We start from the raw sequence: 21,217 nt of genomic DNA on the forward strand, positions 1-21,217 counted from the left end.
TCTGGGGGTGCTTTGCTGCAGGAGGGACTGGTGCACTTCACAAAATAGATGGCATCATGAGGAAGGAAAATTATGTGGATATATTGAACCAACATCTCAAGACATCAGTCAGGAAGTTAAAGCTTGGTCGCAAATGGGTCTTCCAAATGGACAATGACCCCAAGCATACTTCCAAAGTTGTGGCAAAATAGTTTAAGGACATCAAAGTCAAGGTATTGGAGTGGCCATCACAAAGTCCTGACCTCAATCCTATATAACATTTGTGGGCAGAACTGAAAAAGTGTGTGCGAGCAAGGAGGCCTACAAATCTGACACAGTTACACCAGCTCTGTCAGGAGGAATGGGCCAAAATTCACCCAACTTATTGTGGGAAGCTTGTGGAAGGCTACCCGAAATGTTTCACCCAAGTTAAACACTTTAAAGGCAATGCTACCAAATACTAATTGAGTGTCTGTAAACTTCTGACCCACTGGGAATGTGATGAAAGAAATAAAAGCTGAAATAAATCATTCTCTCTACTATTATTCTGACATTTCATATTCTTAAAATAAAGTGGTGATCCTAACTGACCTAAGACAGGGAATTCTTACTAGGATTAAATGTCAGGAATTGTGAAAAACTGAGTTTAAATGTATTTGGCTAAGGTGTATGCAATCTTCCGACTTCAACTGTATATTAATTAGCATAAAATAACCCACCAACAGCAACTCTTGAACCATTCAAGCTAGAGACACCAAACCAACTTTCACATGTTCAGGCTATTCTAACTTCAAATTCTTTAAAATGTTTATTATATATACAGTACCAGTCAAAGGTTTGCACACACCTACTCATTCAAGGGTTTTTCTTTATTTCTTACCATTTTCTACATTGTAGAATAATAGTGAAGACATCAAAACTATTAAATAACATATATAAAATCACGTAGTAACCAAAAAAGTGTTAAACAAATCAAAATATATTTTATATTTGATATTCTTCAAATAGCCACCCTTTGCCTTGATGACAGCTTTGCACACTCTTGGCATTCTCTCAACCAGCTTCATGAGGTAGTCACCTGGAACGCATTTCAATTAACAGGTGTGCCTTCTTAAAAGTTTGTGGAATATCTGTCCTTCTTAATGCATTTGAGCCAATCAGTTTTGTTGTGACAAGGTAGGGTTGGTATACAGAAGATAGCCCTATTTGGTAAAAGACCAAGTCCATATTACGGCAACAACAGCTCAAATAAGCAAAGAGAAACGACAGTCCATTGTTACTTTAAGACATAAAGGTCAGTCAATACGGAACATTTCAAGAACTTTGAAAGTTTCTTCAAGTGCAGTCGCAAAAACCATAAAGCGCTATGATGAAACTGGCTCTCATGAGGACCGCCACAGGAAGGAAGACTTAGAGTTACCTCTGTCGCAGTTGATAAGTTCATTAGAGCTACCAGCCTCAGAAATCAGCAATTAACTGCACCTCAGATTGCAGCCCAAATGAATGCTTCAAAGAGTTCAAGTAAGAGACACATCTCAAGATCAACTGTTCAGAGGAGACTGTGTGAATCAGGCCTTCATGGTCGAATTGCTGCAAAGAAACCACTACTAAAGGATACCAATAAGAAGAAGAGACTTGCTTGGGCCAAGAAACACGAGCAATGGACATTAGACCGGTGGAAATCTGTCCTTTGGTCTGATTTTTTTGAGAGTTTTGGTTCCAACCGCCGTGTCTTTGTGAGATGCAGAGTAGGTGAATGGATTATCTCCGCATGTGTGATTCCCACCGTGAAGCATGGAGGAGGAGGTGTGGGGGTGCTTTGCTGGTGACACTGTCTGTGATTTATTTAGAATTCAAGGCACACTTAACCAGCATGGCTACCACAGCATTCTGCAGCGATACGCCATCCCATCTGGTTTGGGCTTAGTGGGACTATCATTTGTATTTCAACAGGACAATGACCCAAAACACACCTCCAGGCTGTGTAAGGGCTATTTGACCAAGAAGGAGAGTGATGGAGTGCTGCATCAGATGACCTGGCCTCAACAATCACCCGACTTCAACCCAATTGAGATGGATTGGGATGAGTTGGACCGCAGAGTGAAGGAAAAGTGCTCAGCATATGTGGGAACTCCTTCAGGACTGTTGGAAAAGCATTCCAGGTGACTACCTCGTGAAGCTGGTTGAGAGAATGCCAAGAGTGTGCAAAGCTGTCATCAAGGCAAAGGGTGGCTACTTTGAAAAATATATTTTGATTTCAAATATATTTTGATTTGTTTAACACTTTTTTGGTTACTACATGATTCCATATGTGTTATTTCATAGTTTTGATGTCTTCACTATTATTCTACAATGTAAAAAATTGTAAAAATAAAGAAAAACCCTTGAATGAGTAGGTGTGTCCAAACTTTTGAATGGTCCTGTATATGTTATGTTATTTCAGAATACTTAGGTAAGTTAACTGGCTAACTCCTTGATCCTGCTTTGTAGTATCCTCTGGTCAATTGCATAGCTGGGATGCACATTGCTCAGTTTATAGACAAGCCACCTCAACTTCAGTGCGGGCTTTGGCGCGTGAGGAGCAGCGGTTAAGAGTGGAGGAAAGGGAAAAAACAGAGCGCGCTGCCAGAAAAATGTGGGGCTCGTCCTAAAACCTGACGTCAGCAGGCACGAGCTTTAATAATATCACCAGTCCCAATCCCAGACAGTGGTCCTCGCGGAGGAGATGACAACTAGAAAAAGATTGCCTGAGACTTGTGGAGTGCGAAATATTTTGTTTTTAGTAAAGGAATAATTCTGGGTTCGATGAATTTAAAATTCCTAACCAGTGATGAGCTGGCTGCTAAAGTGGATTCTTATAGCAGCAGGGATTCAACAGGTGAGAAAGTGCCATTATAATACTTTTTTTTATCAACACATGGTTTAAGCCTTGTTTAGCAAATATATTTCTTTCTGAAGTGCCAGATCTGATTCATGATTTCTTTAGAATAGAAGACTATTGATGCTTCCAGTAAATTCACCGGGTATTCCCGAGTTATCCATCCCATTGTTAGTTGTACTTTACTGCCACCATGTGGTTGTGTGGAGTTAGGTTTTGCATTTTACTGCAGATTCAACAAGTTATTGGACAATACTGTAATAGCGTGCCATCAACAAACATCAAATAGTATGTTGTAGTTTAATTTTGCCCTATCTGCCAAGTTATGAAATAATGTTTCATTAATTCAATACTTCATTGCTCACACAGTCTACAAATGTCTGGCCTCAAACTTAAGTTATATCACTCAGACGTTATCTAAATGTGAGAGAAAAAACAACTGCTTACACAAAGAGATGGAGATGAGAGTCTATGGTGCTCTATGTTGATTTGACCAGAGTTGTGCTCATGGTCTACCCTCAACATTCAGCTTGCACTTTCTCAACCTGACAACACGATGCATGTGTGACACAACATTGGTCATTTCACCCAGGCTTGGCAGGGGTTAGAGGTCAAATCAGTGGAACACTCCACATCTGAGGAAAGAAAGTTCCAAGTTTCTTATCTGACCTATATGGCAGTAATGTCAAGGTCACATTAGAAGTCAATCAAGATATTTGATAAACGATTGATCACTTTTGCAGTCCCAGACGCCCAAACAGCGTTTGATGTTATGTGTGTCTGCTTGAAGTCACATTGGTCACAAGGTCACACAAAGGTCACACAAAAGGTCAAGGCGTTATAAGTTTGAACAGGTGATGGTATTCACATTAATCTCAATACCAATTTTAGCTGTCTAGATATGATGGGGGTAAGGAACAATACAACTTTGTATAAATGTACCTAAACCGACATCACAAAGCTTCTCATCTCAACATAAAACCAAGTTCAAATTCATGTTATGCTATATGGATATGGATATTAGGAAATGTTTTAGTACTCTCTTCATCCAATTTCCCTTCATTTTTAGATTAAAGAAGGAAAGCTCGATGTAGACGACAGACTGTTAATGTCATGATCAGTTGTTGTTGTTGTTGTCGTTGTTGTTGTCCGTGTCTTTTTCATTACCTTGTGAAACACCCCCAGAACGCCCTTTAATGCTAAAAGTGACACGTTGACTGCATCCCAAATGGCACCCTATTCCGAAATAGTGCACTATATAGGGAATAGGGTGCCATCTGGGATGTATCTGTGTTCTCTGGTGTTGTTGTGTAATGACTGAGCCTGATGACAGCTGACTACGCTTCAGTAGCAGATCCCCTGGGTACTGGCTCTGTGGTACACCCATGGTTAAACCTCATTTATCTGCATTAAACCTCCTATGCGGTCAATGGATTTATTATTTATTAGCAGAATTCTATTAGAAAACCGTGAAGGCGACTGATGGGCTGCCAAGAACAAGCTTAGGAGAACAAAAATGAGCAACATAAGATGATTAAGGGGTCTTTTTCACATGTAATTAATTGCAGATTCATTGTGTATAACCTACCTGGATCAGAAGCTCTTTGGCTTTTATTATATTAATATAAACATGTTGAGGCTGCAATGTAATTAGAGAGGTTTAATACAGAATTAGACCCTGCAGTAACCTGCATGGGAATCTCCAAGAAAAGTTAATTTAGCACTGTTGGTCGGCCCATACTGGAGGCAGCGGTTGCTGTTATGACAGCATCAACATGAGTTATTATTGTTTTCATTGAGACGGTTTCCTGGACACAGATTAAGCCCAGTCCTGGACTAAAAAAGTGTTTTCAACTGAGAATCTCCATTGAGCAGGTTTCTTAGTCCAGGAATAGGCTTCATCTGTCTGGGAAACAAGCCCCAAAAAGTTCCCTGCAAAAAATGTGTTTGTTGAATGTTCATACATCTTAAATGAAAGTTTGGCCCTCAGACATTACAGGGCCAAAGTAGAGTGTCTCGTTCACAAAGTATGACATTTTAAAGTAGCCCATTAGGCAATCTGGCTACTCCATGTGTAATAATGGGTTGTGGAACACTCTGTGTCCTGACTCATATGAGGAAGTCATGCTCTTATAATGTGGAGCCAAGACTGAGAATCATTTTTGGAGTTATAAATACTGAGTCAGTCTGAGCCAGCGGACGAGACAGTTTCGTCTGTAGGGACTTAAACAGTCTGGATCCAAAACCAACCGCCATTTGTTTGGTTGTAAAACTCTTCCTGGGGGCTTGTTCAGATAGCACATCTGTTTGAGTGATTTAAAAATGTGGTGTTTTTCATTTGATCACACACACAAAAATTGGGTTTCTGATCTTGGCATAAATATATACCGTTTGTACAGGCAATATTCATGGGGTGAAATGTTGGACACGTTTTATTGTTTTGTCACTTCAGCTGTGAAAATACTTTTAAATTTTCAAATAAACTATGAAAAATGGCCTTCAGGCAGAATATTGTGTAGACAGAGGAACAAAAAGTACTTTGACTAATCAGCGTCATATTGATGAAATCATTTTGCACCTCCCTTACCCTGTTAATCAACCTTGAAATCATTTTGCACCTCCCTTACCCTGTTAATCAACCTTGATATTATTGTACAATCCGACAGCCCGAACAAGGAGGCCAGCCATTTAGCACATTCAGGAGGTGCAACACTTATCTAGCCAAATAGGGGATTTGGGTCTATTAGATCTTAGGCCGATATAGGACATGATGGAAATAAAAAAAGATTAAGGACATGAAGCTAATTAAGACTTTGTTCCTTGGGGCAACAGGATATTATTCCCCTGTAACTGTTGCTACGTCAACCTAGCAACAGTCTTTTGGGTGGCACTTATATAATGTGATTGCTAACAAGTACATGTGCTTCACAGGAGGTTAGTGGCACCTTAATTGGGGAGGACAGGCTTGTGGTAATGGCTGGAGCGGAATTGGTGGAACGGTATCAAATACATCAAACACATGGTTTCCATGGTTTCCATGTGTTTGATGCCATTCTATTTACTCCGTTCCAGCCATTATTATGAGCCGTCTCCCCTCAGCAACCTCCACTGATTGTGCTTTTAATTGTCCTAGACATGGAAACACAGATAACATACTGTACATCTTTGATGCTTTAGGAATGTCTGTTCTCTACTTACATGGTTTATTGTGTTACCAAAAGTCATAGCGTTTGACCGTACCAAACTAAAATATGTATTATGTATATCAAAGTGCATAACAATAACTCCTCTTTGTCCCTCACTTCTAGGCCTACTCCCAGACCCAGAATTCTACTGCCATGCTGCCCCTAGCAGAAGCCACAGACCTGGAGCCGTACAACCGGACCCAGTACTGCCACTGGCCCTGTGAGTGCCCCCTGGTCCCCCCCTCCTGCCCCCCAGGGGTGAGCCTGCTCATGGACGGCTGTGACTGCTGCAAGGCCTGCGCCAGGCAGGTGGGGGAGGAGTGCAACGAGGCAGACACCTGTGACTACCATAAGGGACTGTACTGCGATTACAGCTCAGACAAGCCTAGGTACGAAAAAGGAGTGTGTGCATGTAAGTGTCACTCACCACACCTACTCTAACCTACTAAAGACACCAATCATGATTAAAGGAATAATCCACTCAAAAACTATATTTTTGTATTTTTTTCATTAGTCCACTGCTGATACAGCCCCAAAATGTTTTGCATGTCATCAATCCGGATTTCAAGATATAGCAAATTGTAACTTGCCACATCATCATGATAATGTGGCAAGTTACAATTTGCTTTCTGAAAGTCCTATATCTTGAAAACCGGATTGCTGACATGCAAAACATTTTGGGACTGTATCAACAGTGGACTAATGAAAAAAATACCAACCTTTCGTTTTTGAGTTGATTATTCCTTTAAGTCATAGTAACACTACTATGATCATGTCCCAGCACACTAATTGCACATCTAGTAACATTTCATCCTAGAAGGAAATTAGAAATTCAATGACAAAGTAACAATTATCAAAGGAAAAGTGAATAGGTTTCGCAATCATATTACCCAATGTCATGACATGTTTTTTTTTTGTTCAGATAACACTAAAAACATAGGCTGCTACATTACATTGTCATCATTACCTTATTCACTGTGTATCTTTCTTACTGCTGTCCTGACCTTCTTTACCAGATATGGTTGGCACGGGCTGCGAGCATGACGGTGTGATCTACCGTAATGGACAGAGCTTCAAGCCCAGCTGTAAATACCAGTGTCTGTGTGTGAACGGGGCCATCGGGTGCGTGTCCCTGTGTACAGACTCCCAGCCCCCCCGGGTGTGGTGCCAGAACCCGAGGAGGGTCAAGATCCCAGGACGCTGCTGTGAACAGTGGATCTGTGACGAGCCCAAGAAGGGGCGGAAGACTGCTCCAAGACATGCAGTGGAAGGTAGGACACAGATCCATCAATCAATCAAACAATTGATCAAGCAATCAATCACTCAGTCAGTAGTCAGTCAATCAATTAATCAGTGGTGGCGGTGTCACCACTGTAATGGCTGGAATGGAATGAATGGAACCTTTCAAATACATGGTTTCCATTAGTGATGGAGAAATAGTTAATGTGTTCAATACCATTCCATTCATTCCATTCCAGTCATTACTATGAGCTGGCCTCCACTGCAATCAATCAATCGATCAATAAATAAATCAGTCTAATACAGTTGATATGTATGGATAGAGTCTCATGTATTGAAAATCTTGTAACACTAATAACCATGGTAATATTGGGCAATACTTTGAGAATTGTGAAGCAAAATAGTTTGAGGACAGTGCTTCACAGTAGCTCACAGGTAGTACTGCTGTTGCAGCAGTAGTTGTGTGGGATCTTAAAACACTATCAGCGGTGGACTAGGGTGTGTAGGTTGTTACTCCAGGGGGGAGAAGAGGTGCAGCTGTGTGTAAGAAAATACTAAACCCTTTTCCTGTACACTCTCTCGCTCTCATTCTCAGGGTTATTCTTGGGTAGTTCAAGTGCTCAGCGATCCTGGCCAGTAGTGTGCAAAGCCAAAAGGGAACTTGGATGTACTAGAGCAGGGCACTTCAACCCTGTTCCTGGAGAGCTACCGTCCTGTAGGTTAACCCTGTTCCTGGAGAACTACCGTCCTGTAGGTTAACCCTGTTCCTGGAGAGCTACCGTCCTGTAGGTTAACCCTGTTCCTGGAGAACTACCGTCCTGTAGGTTAACCCTGTTCCTGGAGAGCTACCGTCCTGTAGGTTAACCCTGTTCCTGGAGAGCTACCGTCCTGTAGGTTAACCCTGTTCCTGGAGAGCTACCGTCCTGTAGGTTAACCCTGTTCCTGGAGAACTACCGTCCTGTAGGTTAACCCAGTTCCTGGAGAACTACCGTCCTGTAGGTTAACCCTGTTCCTGGAGAACTACCGTCCTGTAGGTTAACCCTGTCCCTGGAGAGATACTGTCCTGTAGGTTAACCCTGTTCCTGGAGAGCTACCGTCCTGTAGGTTAACCCTGTTCCTGGAGAGCTACCGTCCTGTAGGTTAACCCTGTTCCTGGAGAGCTACCGTCCTGTAGGTTAACTCCAACCCTGTTCCTGGAGAGCTATCGTCCTGTAGGTTAACTCGAACCCTGTTCCTGGAGAGCTACCGTCCTGTAGGTTAACCCTGTTCCTGGAGAGCTACCGTCCTGTAGGTTAACTCCAACCCTGTTCCTGGAGAACTACCGTCCTGTAGGTTAAGGCAAACCCTGTTCCTGGAGAGCTATCGTCCTGTAGGTTAACTCGAACCCTGTTCCTGGAGAACTACCATCCTGTAGGTTAACGCAAACCCTGTTCCTGGAGAGCTATCGTCCTGTGTTATAGCTGCAAAGAGGGGACCAACTCCATATTAATGCCCATGATTTTGGAATGAGATGTTCGACGAGCAGGTGTCCCCATACCTTTGGTCATGTATTGTATCAGCTCCAGTTTTGATTAATAATGTCTATAAATCACTTCTATCACTGCCCATATTCAATTGTTATTATTCTCTCTCGCTCGCTCACTCACACACACTTCCTCTCTGCCTGTCTCTGTTGACATAGCTCTTCCTGCTGAGGCGAAGGGTCGGAGCAGGAACTGTGTGATCCAGACCACCTCATGGAGTATCTGCTCTAAGACTTGTGGTCGAGGTCTGTCCCTGCGTGTCTCCAACGCCAACGAGAGGTGTGAGATGGTAAAAGAGTCCCGCCTCTGCAACATACGGCCCTGTGAGGTGGACATCATCAAGCACATCAAGGTACATGTACAGTATGTGGACACGGACACACATGCATGGATACACGTACGCATTGCATAGAGGTCAAATGTTTGTTCGTTATGATATCTATATTGAAGAGTTCACATTGCAAAAAAGACCACATTCCCAAGATTCTAGGAACATTACAAAGAAAATATCAATAACATTGATTTAATCATTTAACTTGTCCTCTTTCTCGCTCTTGTCTCTCAGCCAGGGAAGAATTGTATGAACATCTACAGAGAAGAGCAGCCCAAAAACTTTACCATATCAGGCTGTGTTAGTAAGAAGTCTTACCGGCCTAAATACTGTGGTGTCTGCATGGCCACGGACGATCGCTGCTGCATTCCCTACAAGTCCAAGACCATCGACGTGGAGTTTGTGTGTCCCAACGGGGCCGTGTTCACCTGGCAAGTCATGTGGATCAACGCCTGCTTCTGTAACCTCAGCTGCAGGAACCCCAACGACATCTTCGCCGAGCTGGAGAATTACTATGGCTACCCTGAGATCGTGAACTGAGACATTTCAATAATAAGCCATAAGCTTATTAAGGGCTTTATTCAATCAGATACGCTTAGCCAACGTCTGCATAGCGGTTGTTTTGATGGTGTTAGAGGTGGAACTGCTTTAGAGCTGTCAAATCCACAAGTGGCTCCCGGCATTATACCTAAAGCGGACATTGCCATTGGCTACACGGAGTCACGTGAACAGAAATCCCCAAGCAACCACTGGAATGCGAGACATAATCTACACCTCCATTAGGATGATAGAAATCCTCATTATTTAGTTCAATGATTTTTCACTTTGAGCGTCATTATTTCTATATAGCCTAAACTTTCTCGTTCTGAACTTCTAACAGGAGTGGCGTGGGTGTGGATTCCTGACAATGATCGCAAGAGCAGCTGCTCACCGATTTGACAGCTCCAATGCAGTTCCACCTCTGAAACATCCGCTATGCAGGTGTCTGCTATCGCTGGTTAATGCCTGATCTGATTGAATCTAGGCCTAAGCTTCCATCTACCCCTATTTTCACTTACTTTTCCCTTTCTCAAAGTTTTTTTGGTTTGTCAGAACTTCAGAAACTCTGTTATATATTTTATTTCATACATAAAGGCCGATATTCAATCCAAGGCACGTTATAGAACAGTGCATCATACAGAAGACAGTCCCAGCATTCGCAGAGATTTCATTCAGTCTGTTATAGTGCGCTCCTCTAGATCGTCCATTGGATTGAATACCGGTCAAAGTATTTTTCTTTCAAGGGGATTTTTCTTATGCTTTTTTTCCTATTGGAAAAATGTGTAAATAAATGTTTTTTTGTGTTTTGAAACTTCAGAGGGTTTTTTAAGCACGTCTTTATGGTCTGTATATGGTTGCTTTGGGAAAGAGTTTATTGACTTACAAGTAAACCAAGTGTGTGAAATATTTTAGTTATAATTTATTGAAGTATATCTTGAATACTAAATGATTGAAAAAATGGTTTGTCATACAGGTATTTCTATATTCACAGTAACAAGTTTCATGAAATCTCATTCAATCTCATGTAAAGTTGATTTGATCGTGTGGCTCTGAATTGAATGAGTAAGAGATGGTGATGCTACTATAGAATGCATGTGCTATATATGGTTAATATGATCCTGTGGAACTGTGGTATCGTTTGATCTTACAAGGCCACATTCTACATAAAATGATGACAACACCAGGACAAAAAGTTATGTTTTTATTTTCTTAGTAAATAAACTGTTATGCCATATTTAATGCTTCTCGTCTACAGCATTAGGCAGTAGTGTAGCTTTATAAAGCGATGTAGCCGGCAAGTGTTGCTCTAGTGCACGTAATAGTTGGAGAGGGTTTTTGATAAGCTCTATGGCTAACTCAATCTTTATATTACATCATGTGGATCGGCTTGACTTTCTCAAATCCATCACAACAAAGGAGCCTTAATAAGTCAAAGAGGGTTTCCATGGCACATTATTTCTATGTAATCACGGCAGAACAAAGATAATCATTTACATACACGAGAAGAAATATCCAAAAGAACAATTGTGCCTGAAGCCATGATCTGTTAATAAAGCAACAGTTTGTGTTTGTTTGATTAATGGAAGGGTAGTCTCTTGGAATGTTCTACAATAGAATGGCTACAATCATTTGATTCCAGAGAGTTAACAGATACATCCAGAAGACTTAACTCCAGACGAAACATCCTAAAACAGAGGAAGCGTTACATGAATGTGTTGTATGTACATGATGATACTCTTCAATTCCCTCCTTTCCAGTTTCAAAGACGAATAGCAATTTGAGAAGATAAAAAAGCCGACTTTCTTTCCTTGCCACTTTCCTCCCTATTCTTACTCCACTTCTAGTACATGAATCAGAACACTGAAAAGTTAATGATGAACAATTAGAAACAGTCAGGTGCACATTTGAGAAAGCTGTGTCAAATGCACTCAAGAACTACAGACAAAAAAGAAACATGTCACGATAGATTTAAACTGCTGTACTAGGTACTCGCTCTGCAGCCACAGCTTTCTCTCACATTCTCCGTTGCGGTGTGTCACTCTGCTGCGTTGCCCCTAACAACTAGACATTCCACCTGACTCGGCAGATGGGAAGGGATCTGTTTATTTCAGAATACATATTTCCCCTCTAAGGAATTTCCTTTATAATGCAGTAGTATATACACTTGCATAGCCTTACACACAACCTCTTCGCATAACTCTTTGGCATAGAGACAATATTCTCTAGTTGTGTATGTGTGTTTGTAGGTGTGGTTAGTGGCAGCGCAGCGGGAACCAGGGGGGCAGGGGGTCAGAGGTTGAGTGTCATGTAAGGGTCATCTAGCAGGACACTTCGGTGGATTTGAGCGCAGCGCTGCTATTCGCTGTGCCTTCCATACTGTCCGTGTGGGAGCGACCACGCTTCTCATTGGTGTGTGACCGGCTCCTGTTGCCCTCGTTGGTGTGAGACCGGCTCCGGTTGCCATCCATGGAGTGGATGCTGGAGCCGGATGCAGTGCGAGACCGGACCAGTCTGGTCATGCTGGCGGCGGGCACTAAGGAAAGGAGGAGGAAGAGGAGAGGAGGAGGAGGAAAAGGAAGAACAACAGAGCCAGAGAAGGAGGTTAAAGATCCATTCACACTCCTGTATCCATGGTCAACTGAAGTCTGATTGCAGGCACTATATTTAATATTTATCTTTAAATCATTATAGAACAGGTTAACTGCCATCCTGTTGTTATCTGAAGGTGCAGTTTCTAATCTCACCCACCAGGTGGCAGGAAAACTCATTCTTACAGGTTGATGTGAACACCTATGTTTTTTGCAAACAGTAATAGGGTAACCAGGCTTTTATCTTTCTACATAATTAAATACTTATGTTAATATAATTACTGGTCAGCGTTGGTTACACAGAGTGTGTGTACTTACTGTAGCCCATTCCCTGAATGAAGTACTTGAAGGCCTCCGTCAGCTTTGCAGGCTGTTGGGAGAGCAAAGGAGAAAGTTTGCCACTTGTTTCCCTGTTATTATACACATGACATATCAACAGATGGATTCATGTCCTAACCTACAAACTGTGATAATGAGAGGCATATGTATGACCGCTGTTGTAGCAGCAGGTGCTGAGCTGGGTATTAACTCTCCAGACCTGACGTCTGTGCCTCATTGCTACTGTCACTAATGCTCTTAAGTGAAGCTGCCCGTGTATTAGCCCACTAACGATTATCCCTTTGCCAACCCACCCCGCCTGCGTGAACGTGCTAACAAGTTAGAAACGCACCTGGTCAACCATGGGCAGGCCTCCGCAATCGGCCATCTGGATGAAAATACAAAATAAAGAGGCCATGAGATTAGGGTCCGTTAACACCTCAGGAGCACGTCATTCAAGAGAAAAGAGTTAAGGTAGCAGGTCAGCAGCAGTACGACATTAGTCACCCCCCATTACACAAAACAACCTCCCTTTTTAACACTGTCTCAACGTGAAACAACAAGTGTTTTCCATTAGCCTCTGGACAGTTAACAGTTTATGGTCTATAAAATGTGCCCATTTCAGGGCTTTACAGAACGCATTTGGTCACAGCCAGGGGTGTGCACGTCCTAGGTAGGCCAGACAGGAAGGATTGTGACCTGGGTCATGTTTATCAGGAACCAAACAGCAGTAAACAAACTCAAACAGGGAGGGCTGGACTTGGTCCAATAAGAAACTCAAATTTTTCTTTGCAAAACATTTTCCATTGCGTGTCTAATGAACATACCCTGGAGGCTGGGTACAGCAGCATAGCCTCAACCTGCGGTCTCAGGAGTCCAAGGCAAGGCTAGTAAATCAGTCACCAGGTAGTTGCGGAGCTTCTGGAAGCTCATCAGACTGCCTAGCCAAGATCAGACCTATTATTAGCAGGAGGAGGTAGAGGCTACTCACCTTGAGCAGTGTGGTCTTTGTCGGGTCCAGCTTAGTATTGCACTCTACCTGTGGATGCAAAGTACAGAGTCTAATTGAGCGACTAAATATTTACCCTAGTAGAGAAATAAATAGGTAACTGGAGGAGTAATATTTTATTGCTAGAATAGCTTTTGTGGTGTTTGATTTCTTTCCCTATTTTGTCCCATGTTTGAATCCTAAAAGTTAACCTTTGTTAATGTTGTAAATACCTTGTTGGGTAGGTCAGGGCTCACCAACCCTGTTCCTGGAGGGCTACCCTCCAGTACGTTTTCACTCCAACCCCAGATGTAACTAACCTGATTCAGTTTTTCAACCAGCTAATTATTAGAATCAGGTGCGCTAGATTAGGGTTGGAGTGAAAACCTACAGGACGGTAGCTCTCCAGGAACAGGGATGGAGAGCCCTGATTTAGATGAATGGACAACACGTGTTCTTAGGAACTGAAGACCAGAGGTATTACTGTTAATGATTTGTTTATGGCCGTTAGGATTACAGAGTGTGTACTTGGACTTACCACAGCGTCAACGGCTGGAGAGCTGTCTCCTACCACCAACAGAGAAGGACACCTGAGGGCAAAAAAATGAATTGCTATTTTGATACGTGAGGCTTATTTGATTTAATAGAAGTTTGGTAATGCTTAGGTTGTGACGACTGTACTGATATAAGTGTGATGCACGTGACATCCCGGCAACTTTGAGAAAAAACACTTTATATCTGAGTTGTCCCTGTTGAAATTCGAGACGGTCTATGCATATTCATGAGGCTAGCATCTCACTCTCCATTGAATACAGGCGGTTGACGTCAACACCTCTCATCGACTATTCAACAAAGTAGTCAAATAACGAGATGTATCCACCAATCCAAAGAGAGGAACAGGAGGGAGCTTGACAGCCCGCCGTTCCGCTCTGTGGTCAACGAATCCCATTGTTAGGGCGGAGACTAGCATCTTGTCATTATATCAATTTCTGGTTATATTACTACAGGGTCAGGAGTTTTTCCCGGACCGAGTAACCACCTGACCAGGCTTTAACTAGGGCCCAGAGTTTCCAGGTTCTCACAAGGCTATAACTAGGGCCCAGAGTTTCCAGGTCAGGGAAAACTCAGGGCTCTAGCAATATGCCATGTGAGATGATTGAGGTATGGTGAAAGGTCAGAAGGTTTGGAACTCACTTCAGGGTTCTGACGGAGACTTTCCCACCAGGAATGGGCCTCTCAATCTCCAGATCCCGCCGGCTGGGAGGGAAAAAGGTGGGATATCAGTGAGGCCCAAACTGAACATATTGACATATTACAAATATGATATTACATATGCACATTTTATATTATAGATATGTAATATAAGACATGATATAGAAATACATAAATAAGACACAGTATGTCTATAATGAATATACAGGTGTCCTCTGGAGGACTTGTAAGACTTGATTATGTATATAAAATATATACATGTTTATGCGGAGTCAAAGGATGTTCATGGTAATCCGTGTTATTCTCTGCAGCGAGGAGTCTAGTGTATTTACATGTTGTAAGACTTGATTGAAAGGGATACATCAGGATTTTGACAATGAAGCCCTTTATCTACTTCCCTAGAGTCAGATTAACTCATGGATACCATTTTATGATTATTCTCTGCAGGAGCCCAGTGTATTTACCTGTTATAAGCTTTGACAAAGTGGTGCAGGTTGTACTGGTTCATGTCGTTCATGATGTGATGGCGGTAGGTGGCGATAAGGTCATGGTTGTTGGAGATTTCCTCCTACAGAGACAGAAATAAACACCTACTCAGACTCTGTGACCTAGTGACACAGTACTGCAACATGTAAGCCTGCTGTGAACTGTCCTATATCTATGTAGCCCATAATTGGAATAGATTCAATAGGATTATGTTGATGTGATTTGCAGTTTCAATCACTGTCTATCTGGGTGCCCACTGCTCACCTTTCCGAAGAGATGGCCGATGAGCATTTCGGGCAAAGCAGTGACCTGAAAAGAGATTCAAAAGCAGAGTTTTTTTTTTTTTTTATGGGTCAAATAGCAAAGATCAATCATATACATAGCTACGTTAATACTGTATAAACAAGCTATGTGACAATGTTGACAAAGGGCTTTATAAATCAAAGTTGATGGATTGTTGTGGATCTGTGGAGATGGTCCTGTATTGTACCTTGTTTGCAGCCCAGTCCATCCATCCCTCAGCACAGGGGTTGATGTTAATCAGAACCAGGCCTTCCACCAACACTGGGTAGTCCAGCTAAAAACAGAAACAAACATTCGGTCAATGACTTCGTAATGGTGAAAATATACAAACAGTGCTCATTGAAACCTCATAGGGGTCCATTTAATTCACTATACGCATTGAAACCTCAACGTTTCGTAACAGAGCGAGGTCAGTTAGGAGTTAAAACATTATTTGTATCCCTCCCTCATCTGCGTTTCAGCACATTGAGACGGGAGTCCCTACAGAGCCGGGTGTTTTGGTGCGGAGCCAGTCTAGAACATTTCCACACTCTCAGCAGCAGGCTAAAGCAATAAGCAGGATTGTACACCCAAAATCAGCACTGCATCACCGGGAACATTAGTCTACTGTAACTTCTAATCCCAGTTTGATTAAAACTCTTCATAATGAAGCATACTTAAGCATGATTGAAAGGGGAAGGTAGGAGGGCGTCAAACTCACAGCGAATCTCGCCAGGATGTAGGCTCCAGCTCCGACGGCTATTCCAATGACGCTTTTCAGGCTGTGGTTAACAAAAACACAATATCATCAGAATCTTTTTTGAGCCAAAATGGATGGAGGTCTAAGACATCATGGTCTTTTTTCATAAAGCATCTCAAAATAGGAGTCTTATTCATTATGATCTAGAAGGCAAAACAGCACTTCTAATCTGAGACACTTTCAGAATATAGATCCTGAACAGTTCAAATGTATGAGGAGAAATATATTTCATAATGAAAATATTTGATCAATTTCTAAATCTTATAGTCCTTGTTTGGACTTACCCAAAATGCTTGAGGACCAGGGGGAGGGACTCAGACAGCTGATCCATGGAGGGGTACTCGTACCTGGACAGAAAACAACAACCGTCAGGGTTAAAGTACTTCCATTATCAACACTATACAATGCTTCTTATCACTGCCCTCCAGATCTCTATTCCAGCAACAGCCTTATACTGGTTTCTCCGATCCTTTTTTCACTTTGATCATCTCTCCTATTCAGATCAATGGTGATATGGACTCAAGATGCAGACGGTCATAAAAATGAAGCAGCAAAGCAATCAGGTAAAAAACTATATTCACCTAACTAGCTAATGATTTATCAAGACATCAGTGTAAATGGGTCACAACAGATCTAGATTGTACAGTACAGAGGTCAAAGGGTAACAGACGAACAGGCTGGCCTACATTTGGTGCAAAGGCGGTGAGGTCTAGGGTGGTCAAGTGGTCTAAGCCGCTGCCTCCAGAACACATACCGCTGCAGCATGGGTTTGAATACGGCCCACTGCAGTTTCAGCACTCTCTCCTCCATCTTTCCATCTGTCCTATCCAATCAACAAAAAAGATGTGAGATAAGGCTAGACGACTGGGCTCACCCATTAGAGAACGTGTTGGCCCCCTCGTGCTGCCCAGGGGCATCAATGTGGCACACAGCAAAGTGCTGCATGATCTCCTGCATGTCCTCATGCTGGAACATGGGGTCAAAGCACGTCTTGTCTGAAACAACATGGAGATCAGGTACAGGATGTTAGTGATGAGGCTGGATCTCACATGATTTGTGGATGACAGATGTCTAACATGGTGGGCATTGTGTGCTTCTTCTCAACTTTCGATGTATCTATTTATTTAAATGTTTATCTTTATTTAGCCAGGTAAGTCATTGAGAATCAATTATCTTTTACAAACAAAGTAAATTAACTTTTCATGATGTTGACTAGCCGTTACAGTCAACAAACAGACGTTCTCATTCTCAAACTTAACATACTGAAGGTAGTAATACCAAAGAGCATGGGGACATTAGTCTTACATTGAGGGGTGACATCAAATCCATTAACTAGGATGGGATGAGTGAAGCGTATGGGGCTTACGGTTCAGTCCAATGTCATGGAAGGTGAGGATGACAGGCCGGTCTCCTTTGGGCATCCCCTTCATGGTGCAGTGGATCCTTCCATGGGGAGTCTCCACATCGTGCTCCTAAAGATGGAGTAAACCACGGTTAGCAAATAGGGGTACCACAAAACTCTGTTAAACTTTAGAAGAAAATATTATCCATAACAAACAAAAAAACAATGAAGAACTCTACTCGACCTGGACAAGGTAAACCCTAAGCGAAACAGAGTTGAACTGCACCAAAGTATCCATGCTTAGCAGAGAATGAGAATACACTAAGCTCATGTCAGCTTTGAAGATGCAGAGAAAACACTTGAATGAATCATTATGGATTTAGTTTTGCCCTTCAGAATCACTTGTTTTTCATTTGGGCCGCATGTATTTTCTCCAACACTCAACACATTGTAAATCAGAACACATCCAAACAGACTTAAAGTTCGCTCTGAATAAGAGCAAACGCTAAAATGACCAAAATGTAAAGGCTTCATCAGAAAGTGCCATTGAAAACAAAACAAATATATCCAACTTTCAGTGAAACAGACAATTGGCTCATGCAAAAGCCGTTAGCCTTTCTGCATTCAGTACTGTTTCTCAAGGAGTCATCAACCAGAGCGTCTGGCAATAATGCTTCAACAATTATGATTTCTGACTGATGCGTATTACTTCCAAAAGGACCATCAGTCCACCATGTTTCTCCCAATCTGAGATTGTTTATTTCAATCCCACAATAGTACAAACTGAAGGTAAACAAGCCCAAGACGACCCGTCAAAGCACACCATCAACTACTCCATAACAGACAGAGATCCAACAGTACTCACAGAGGTTTCAATCTCAGCAACACTCTCCATGTCCGAATCCCCCTCAAGAACCATGTTTTCTAGTGGCTTTTGGTCACCCGTACTGAGTAGTAAACGGAGGTACTGCTCTGAGCTATAGATCCAATTGAAGGTAAGCTTCTGTAAAAGGTGCTTATGAGGGGACTTGTCTGAGGGTTGTGTTTTATACCCCTGGTACTTACTACTCTGCATAAGCCCATGGCCTCCCATGGTGCTTTGCAAGGTGGTCAAAACAAGATAATTCTAGCTGAAGAGATCCCTAAATTGGATCAGCACAATGTCAGAAAGTGGGGCAGCAAGGGATATTTAATGAATAGTCCAAAGTGAAGAGTAAGCAAGCCATCAGATCAATAGGAATCCAGTATACAAGAGCAATGAATAACCTTTAACCCAGTTGTCAAAATATCCTAATTTGATGACATATCAGGCGGTCAAGAAAGAGAAAAATAAAGTATTTTTTTGTAATAGCATTGGCATAATCATGTCTGAAGCCTTTATAGTGTATTAAGTCATTCTGTTAGGTATGTCTATGTGGCAATGTTTCAATAGATTGAAAATGATTCACTCAGGATCATTATGAGATACTGTACAAATACATCAGTTCATGTCTCAATGTTATCAGTGTGGGGAGATCATAATCTTTAGTCTACTATTCCAAAGATAAGATAGACTATTGGCTCCTAGGTGCAATTTTGTTTGCGGCACGTTCAATTTCATAGGCCTAGCTCACTGGACCTACTGATACTGCAAGTATGAGTGGTTACCAATGAAATACTATTGCCACTGGAATAGCGGAGGAATCCTGACGTCATAAACCCCATACACTGACCAAAACAAATCTTACAAGGAAGGTAGTTAGGTCCAGTTTAAGACCCTGAGTAGGTGTGTCCCAAATGGCAACCTATTCCTTACATAGTGCACACATTTTTCAAAATTCCTATGGCTCTGGTCAAAAGTAGTACACTACATAGGGAACAGGTTGCCATTTGGGACGCAATAAGAGTCAACAATGTAGTCAAATCCAGTTCAACCAAGGCTTCCCTCCAGGTTCACATAACCTATTTACATGACATAAGGTAAACATCTGATGGCAGTATCGTCTAGGTAGCCACGGCTTATTTGGCGGCAGTTTGATATAGACATATGCTGAGCTAATCCCATTGAGCTAGCTAGAGGAGGGAGAGGAGAAAGGAGGAGGGATACATGTGTAACTAGTGTGCCTGAGCTGAACGGGGGAGGGGGAGGCAGCCTGGGAACGGGACAGGTGTCCGAGGTGTCCCTCCTCTACCTACGTCAGTAGGGCTCTAAGACACAAAGTGATATTAAACGCTTGCCCTGGAAACCTGAGTTGACTAATCCCAACCGGCATGAGGGTCGGTTTGCACGAGATGGTTAGCTGCAGGGAGAATCCCTCTACTGGCACCACTGACAATTCCCAGGTCGAATTTTTCAGGATATTAGCACATGATAGGCTATTTATAAGTTAAGAATGAAAGCATTGATTGGTAGGTAGTGGGTTCCCAGTGGTGCAGTCCAAGGTCCTGAATGTATGTAGTTGGTATGCTGCTGGCTGTATGTCAAGACAACATACACACTCATACTAGTGCTCAAAATTAAATTATACTTTTTCCTCTTCAGATTACACAAAGGGCTACAGATAAAACATTAGTGCAGTAGTCATGTAACGTCATCTGTCAGTATCAAAGAGATTTAAATGTGTGCAAAACTTCCACCAGAAACGCCTAAGGGGCAGCAAGTACTGCAAGATGATTAATTAATTAATTGTCCTTTTACATTGCCCACCAGATGTGGCTAAATACTAAATTATCACAACCTAATCCATGTGGACATTAATCTGACTACTCTACACTGAAACCTGTGGGTTATGTCAACATGTGGGCTCCCGAGTGGCGCAGCGGTCTAAGGCACTGCATCTCAGTGCTTGAGGCGTCACTACAGACCCCCTGGTTTGATTCCAGGCTGTATCATAACCGGCCGTGATTGGGAGTCCCATAGGGCAGCGCACAATTGGCCCAGCATCGTCCGGGCAGTCATTGTAAATAAGAATTTGTTCTTAACTGACTTGCCTAGTTAAATAGAAAAAAGTGTGGATATCTATGTGTGTACCATAGGGACATACCTTTATCACAAGTTGTGCTACAGCCGCTCTCAACCCCTAAAAATGACAGAGACAACGGTTATAGAGAGTTAAGTCCTTCCAATAAGATATGATGAAATAGAGAATACCTAATTGTCCTATGGGCTGCATTGTGTTTTAAATATAAAGAAAGTTGAGGGAAAAAAATGTATCGGTAAGGACCAGTATCAATGTACAGCACAAACATTTCAGACTGTTCCTGACAGCTAAACAGTCATAATTTATGTATGGAGTTCAGTTGTCCTATAACAAAGTTTAAACTACATTTTTCACAGACAAATAAACCGTAGTCTATAGTACATGCAAATCAAATGTATGATAATATTAATGATCGTGTGTTTACTTACTGGCAATTCCCGGTCAACAAGCAGGGGTGCTTTTGACGCAACTTGGATGTCATCCATGTCTTTCAGTGAGAGAGAGTGAGAGTGAGAGAGGACTGTTATTTAGATATACGCTGACTGGTTCAACCAGTGGTGGAGCGTTCCTCCGTGTTTGAGAGGAAATTTCATATGACACACACTA

The 21,217-nt window shown here is 42.2% G+C and overlaps 2 protein-coding genes across 5 annotated transcripts in view; one reads left to right on the top strand and one right to left on the bottom strand.

Annotated features, from left to right (window-relative positions):
- The first annotated feature begins 2,654 nt into the window (after positions 1-2,654).
- Positions 2,655-10,909, top strand: LOC121571816 (CCN family member 4). The gene is made up of 5 exons (XM_041883514.2): positions 2,655-2,857; positions 6,166-6,454; positions 7,059-7,313; positions 8,963-9,156; positions 9,370-10,909. Exons 1-5 carry the CDS (start codon positions 2,810-2,812, stop codon positions 9,673-9,675), a joined length of 1,092 nt encoding a protein of 363 aa, XP_041739448.1. The 5' UTR covers positions 2,655-2,809; the 3' UTR covers positions 9,676-10,909.
- Positions 10,864-21,217, bottom strand: part of LOC121571815 (protein NDRG1) — a 42,554-nt gene continuing 32,200 nt past the window's right edge. For 2 of the 4 annotated variants that reach the window (XM_041883510.2, XM_041883512.2), the window contains exons 2-16: positions 21,040-21,098; positions 20,675-20,710; positions 17,676-17,781; positions 17,184-17,304; positions 16,594-16,656; positions 16,271-16,331; positions 15,758-15,844; positions 15,532-15,576; positions 15,246-15,349; positions 14,764-14,826; positions 14,108-14,159; positions 13,573-13,620; positions 12,934-12,969; positions 12,582-12,633; positions 10,864-12,208 (exon numbers count right to left, since the gene is read on the bottom strand). In XM_041883510.2, the coding sequence (XP_041739444.2) occupies positions 11,994-12,208; positions 12,582-12,633; positions 12,934-12,969; positions 13,573-13,620; positions 14,108-14,159; positions 14,764-14,826; positions 15,246-15,349; positions 15,532-15,576; positions 15,758-15,844; positions 16,271-16,331; positions 16,594-16,656; positions 17,184-17,304; positions 17,676-17,781; positions 20,675-20,710; positions 21,040-21,098 (1,148 nt within the window). In that variant the 3' untranslated portion in view covers positions 10,864-11,993. Of the gene's footprint in view, positions 12,209-12,581; positions 12,634-12,933; positions 12,970-13,572; positions 13,621-14,107; positions 14,160-14,763; positions 14,827-15,245; positions 15,350-15,531; positions 15,577-15,757; positions 15,845-16,270; positions 16,332-16,593; positions 16,657-17,183; positions 17,305-17,675; positions 17,782-18,516; positions 18,677-20,674; positions 20,711-21,039; positions 21,099-21,217 lie in introns of those variants that run through there. The other 2 variants (XM_041883511.2, XM_041883513.2) reach the window with 2 other exon arrangements.

The sequence above is a fragment of the Coregonus clupeaformis genome, chromosome 8 (assembly GCF_020615455.1).
Source record: "Coregonus clupeaformis isolate EN_2021a chromosome 8, ASM2061545v1, whole genome shotgun sequence".
In the NCBI taxonomy this organism is placed as follows: domain Eukaryota; kingdom Metazoa; phylum Chordata; class Actinopteri; order Salmoniformes; family Salmonidae; genus Coregonus; species Coregonus clupeaformis.